The 4,251-nt window shown below is 65.3% G+C and overlaps 1 protein-coding gene across 1 annotated transcript; it reads right to left on the reverse strand.

Annotated features, from left to right (window-relative positions):
* Positions 1 to 245: 245 nt before the first annotated feature.
* On the reverse strand, positions 246 to 3,889 carry OBP2B (odorant binding protein 2B). Its single transcript, XM_027051772.2, has 7 exons — positions 3,731 to 3,889; positions 3,312 to 3,442; positions 2,803 to 2,873; positions 2,219 to 2,329; positions 1,381 to 1,479; positions 1,173 to 1,199; positions 246 to 435 (listed from the first exon to the last, which is right to left on the reverse strand). The coding sequence occupies exons 1-7, from the start codon at positions 3,818 to 3,820 to the stop codon at positions 422 to 424; spliced, it is 543 nt and encodes a 180-aa protein (XP_026907573.1). The 5' UTR covers positions 3,821 to 3,889; the 3' UTR covers positions 246 to 421.
* Between the last annotated feature and the right edge of the window lie 362 nt (positions 3,890 to 4,251).

Consider the following 4,251-nt stretch of genomic DNA (forward strand, 5'->3'; position numbering starts at 1 on the left):
CACCCCCAACCTCAGGACCACCCAGGACCTGAGCTTTGTGACGTCGGCCCCGCGGGAAGCCCCCACAGGACCCTTGGGCAGAGCCGCACCCCCACCCCTCCACCCACACCCCCACGCCCCTTGGGCCGCCGCACCACCGCCGAGAACCAGGACGCCGGGTGCCCTCGCGTCCTCCCTGCCTGGCTTGGCCGCCCTCCCTGACCCCAGCCCACGCGAGGGGCCCCACACACAGGCACAGTCAGCAGTGATTGCAGAAGCTCTTTATGTGGGGACAGGAGAGGGGTGGGGCGGGGAGGCGGGGGAGGGGAGGGCGGCAGGAGGGGCGGGGCGAGCCCAGGCCCGGTGGGCAGGGGTTCCTTCCATGTCCTGCAGGACAGAGGGTCCTGGTGGTGCCGCCCCGGGGCTGCAGTGGATCCGTTCCTCACGCCTCCGGCTCTGGAAGGAGGGGGTGTCAGTGAGGCCGGTGGGGAAGGCCTGGGGGGAGGCACTGTGGGGTGCAGGTGTGGGCCCATGGCGGGGGCCTCTGTGGGATACAGGTGCGGGTTCATGGGGGGCCGCTATGGGGTACAAGTGTGGGCCCACGGGGGGCTCCAGCCATTGGGCCTGAACAATCAGAAGGGGCAGCTTCCCAGGGGCTGTCCCCAAGGCTCCCAGGCCAGGTGTGAACATGTGACAAGCCAGCTTCAGTCCAAGGATGGGGGAGAGCAAAGGAGGAACCGGGAAGACGTCTGGATCCTGACTCTGCCAGCACCAGGGCAGGTGACCCTGAGGCAAGTCCCTAAAACTCCAGTGAGAGACCCAGGAAAGCTGAAGCATCCTGCACATGGCTGCCATATCTCCGAGCCTTTTAAGCAAGTCATTGGGTAAACAGAGTCACCACGACTGTTTAGGGGCGAGGAGGGATTTCGCATCTGCTGGCCAGCGCACGGGCATGTCGGGAGGTATGTCTCCTGCCCACTGTCCGGAAAGGACTTCCTAAGTGCCCAGGGGCTCACCCGATGAGACCGAATGTGCAGGCGACGCCCACGTGCCAGGATGACTCCAGGGGCAGGGAGTCCCCTTGCCTGGCCTGGGAGGGGGGATCCAGGGTGGGGGGCAGACCAGATGGCCTCTTGAAATCCCCCCAGCAACAAGGTGGTTTTCGCAGGCGTCCTCTGCAGCCGCTCACTTACCCTGATCTGTCCCGGGAGGGCAGGTGTCTGTGGACGGAAGGAAACACACGTGATTCAGAAGATGGCAGGGAGTCGGTCAGCGCCCCAGGCCCCTCACCGGCCAAGGTTTCGGACCACCCCGGAGAGAGCCAAGCCAAAACGAGACGCAGTGTGTCCCCACCCACCGTGCGGGCGAGTGGGCAGCACCGGGCAAAGCTGCCCTTCCTACCGCCTTGTTTGGGGGAGAAGATCTCCTGGTTGAATCCTTTGGCTCTTAAGAACTCCCGAAAATTCTCCAAGGCCTCCTCGTTGCTCTCGGGGTCTCTTCCTGTGGGTGAAACCAGGAGATCCGAGGGTGAGGGGCCCGACTCGGAGGCGCTGCTGTGTCTACCCCAGCCTGGGCGCGGAGGGAGGCCCCACACCCGCGTGGGGGCTGGACCGGAGGGCCCTCGGCCGGGGGGAGAGTGTGGCTAGAAAGGCAGAGCCGCGATGCTGTGGCCTCTTAGCAGGAGCCTGAGCGGCAGACCCGGGAGGAAGCACACTCTTCACAAACACCCTGGGGATCCCCCCGCCCCAGCCGCTGGACCCTCCCGCCACAGAGGAAGCACACGGCCTCTCTGGTCCTGGGGCCCAGGCCGTCCCGCGGCACTGACATTCTGCAGCTCTGGGCCACGGGGAGCTCTCAGGAGACCCTCTCGGGGCCTCTTGTAACCAGGCAGGGGTGGTGCCGACCTCCCGATGCCTCCTTGAGCCACCTGTCCAGGAATGAAGGCTGGCAGCTGGCCTTTCCTTCCCGGGCAGGCCCCCTTGCGCACAGAGCTCTTCTCCCCCCCCACCCCCGGAAGCGGAGCTGTCCCCATGCACAGCGGGGCCTGCCCCGTGACATTTGTGACATTCGAGTCCCTGCGCTCTGGGTTTCCACTGCAGAGACCCAGGCTGGGACCCAGAAGCCCAAACTCTGGGGATGGGGATAAATGCTTCCCTTCTGGAAAAGCAGCCCGAAGGCGGCGGCTCCTCCCCGGAGAAGGAAGGGGAAGGTGGGCAGCGCCTGGATGTGTGAGCCTCACCCACAAGCTTTGCCATTCGGGCCTGCTCCCCCTGGATCTCTCCCTCACAGTAGAGAATGTAGTGGTCCTTCACCTCTGTCGGCTCGATGTACACGACACGCTTGCCCCCGTCTGCGGGAGGACAGTGCACACGTCGGGGAGAAGCCACGTGGCTCTCCGGAAAGAGGCGCTCACCCGGGTCCAGCTTAGCAGACCCCCCGGCCTCCACGTGCTCCCGGGCTCCCCCCCAGGTCCCTCCCCAATGGCCCGAGCCCCTGCACACCGGGTCACAGAGAAGTCTCGGGTTGTGGGGCTGGAAGAGGTTGGGGCGTGGGGAGCTCAGCCCTTACCCCTGACATGGGCACAGCCATGGACTGGACAGGCCAGTCCCCCCGGGGACATATCTGTCACACCCAGTGCTTGGGGGCTGGTGTTCATATATGTGAGGCACACTGACTGATGAGAGGAGACGGCAGGCATTTAGGGGTCAGATAGGAACGGGGCTTCTCAGGCCGGGAGTCCCCATTGGAATCATGTCACTGCCCCGTCTCCCGGGGCTGGGTGGGGGGGAGGGCGCACCACCCGGTGGAGGCTCCAGGACTCACAGGCCATGTATTTGTTGGGCTCAGAGGTTTTCTCCAGGATCAGTTCCACCTCCTTGCACTGACCATTTATCCTGGAACACAGAAGCCACGTGAGGGGCTGCGGTGGGCGTGGCCTCTCGCCAGGGCCCCGTGATGCCCTGGGTCTGAGGCCGGCCGACTGGGCAGCTGCCATCTCCCACCCCAAGTCTCGGCCGGGCCCCCAGTGCCACGTGGGGCAGCTCCCTGGGGCTCCCCCAGGGGAGGGGATGTGGGTATCTCACCCCTAATCAGCCAGTGCTGCCCCTCAAAGCCCACGGGGTCCCATCTGGGGCTTCTCTCCCCTCCCTGGTGCCCCCCCCCCCACAGTGAGGCACTTCTCACGGCAGGGTGCCCCCAAAGCTGCCCTGTGCTGAGTGTGAGGAAGACAACAGTGTGGCCCGTGCCCGCCGCACCCAGATGCTGGCCTCGCGGTGCGTGTGCACGTGGGGGGTTGCTGAGGGAGGTCACGGGCCACCACAGCTGACACTCACAGCAAGGTGGTCTCAGCTTTCAGGTTGCCCCCCTCCAGAACCGTGAGGGTCATGGGAGTCACCAACTCCGGCTTCTTCCAGGATGTCTCTCGGTCTGTGATCATGGCCTTCAGGTACCATTTTCCTGACATCTGCAGAAAGTGCCCTCTCTTCAGGACACAGGCCAACCATCCCCCCAGGGCCCCCCTCCCCCTCTGCGGGCCCAGGCCCTCCGGACCCCCGGGGCTGGAGGCACACGGCAATTCCGAGCCCACCACCCTCCCCAGCCGGCGCCCAGCACCCGGCTGCCAGCTGCCAGCCTCCACAGGTGCCCTCCACCCTGTGGGGGGTCCTCAGGGGCAGGGGTCAGTGCCTGAGCCTGAAACGTCTCACGCCTCCCTGAGCCCCCTCCAGCCCACCCTGCCCCGTCCAAGCCTCACAGCCATCGTGTCCTCGCCCGAGGCCGGGGGATCCTGGGCCTGGAGGACGGTGATGAGGCCGAGGCCGACGGCCAGGAGCAGGGCCTTCATGTCTAGGGGTATGTGCTCACGGCTGCCGACAGGTGCTCACTGGGACTCCGAAAGGCTGTCCCGGCCCTTCGCACAGCCACACTTTATACTCTTCGGCCCAGGTCCCCCGGGAGGCTTGGCACGGACAGTCTACCGCTCCCAGCCATCAACCGTGGCCAATTCTGCAGTGAAGCGGATAAAACATCATTATTGTAGGACTGAACAACTCTGGGTGACCGCCATGGACCCGTCAGGTCTGCGCCACGGGCCAGAGACACAGTAGCAGATGCTATCGGGAAAGGAAGCAAGCCTGGCTGGCGTGCTGGCCGCCAGAGAGAGGACGCAGGCTTGGTCTCACAGACCCTCCTGTATCCGGGCAGGCTACCCGACCCCAAATTCAGCATCGAGAAGGAAGGATCCGGCCTGTGGGAACGACTCAAAGGGGTCGTCCA

The sequence above is a fragment of the Acinonyx jubatus genome, chromosome D4 (assembly GCF_027475565.1).
Source record: "Acinonyx jubatus isolate Ajub_Pintada_27869175 chromosome D4, VMU_Ajub_asm_v1.0, whole genome shotgun sequence".
NCBI lineage: Eukaryota > Metazoa > Chordata > Mammalia > Carnivora > Felidae > Acinonyx > Acinonyx jubatus.

Bases quoted from the DNA above. Each gene is read 5' to 3' on its own strand.
- OBP2B (XM_027051772.2), bottom strand. From the start codon at position 3,820: ATGAAGGCCCTGCTCCTGGCCGTCGGCCTCGGCCTCATCACCGTCCTC. The intron at 2,874-3,311 runs GTGAGTGTCAGC...TCTGTGTTCCAG, and splicing joins AAAGCTGAGACCACCTTGCT to GATAAATGGTCAGTGCAAGG. The intron at 2,330-2,802 runs GTGAGTCCTGGA...GTCCTCCCGCAG, and splicing joins GCCCAACAAATACATGGCCT to ACGGGGGCAAGCGTGTCGTG.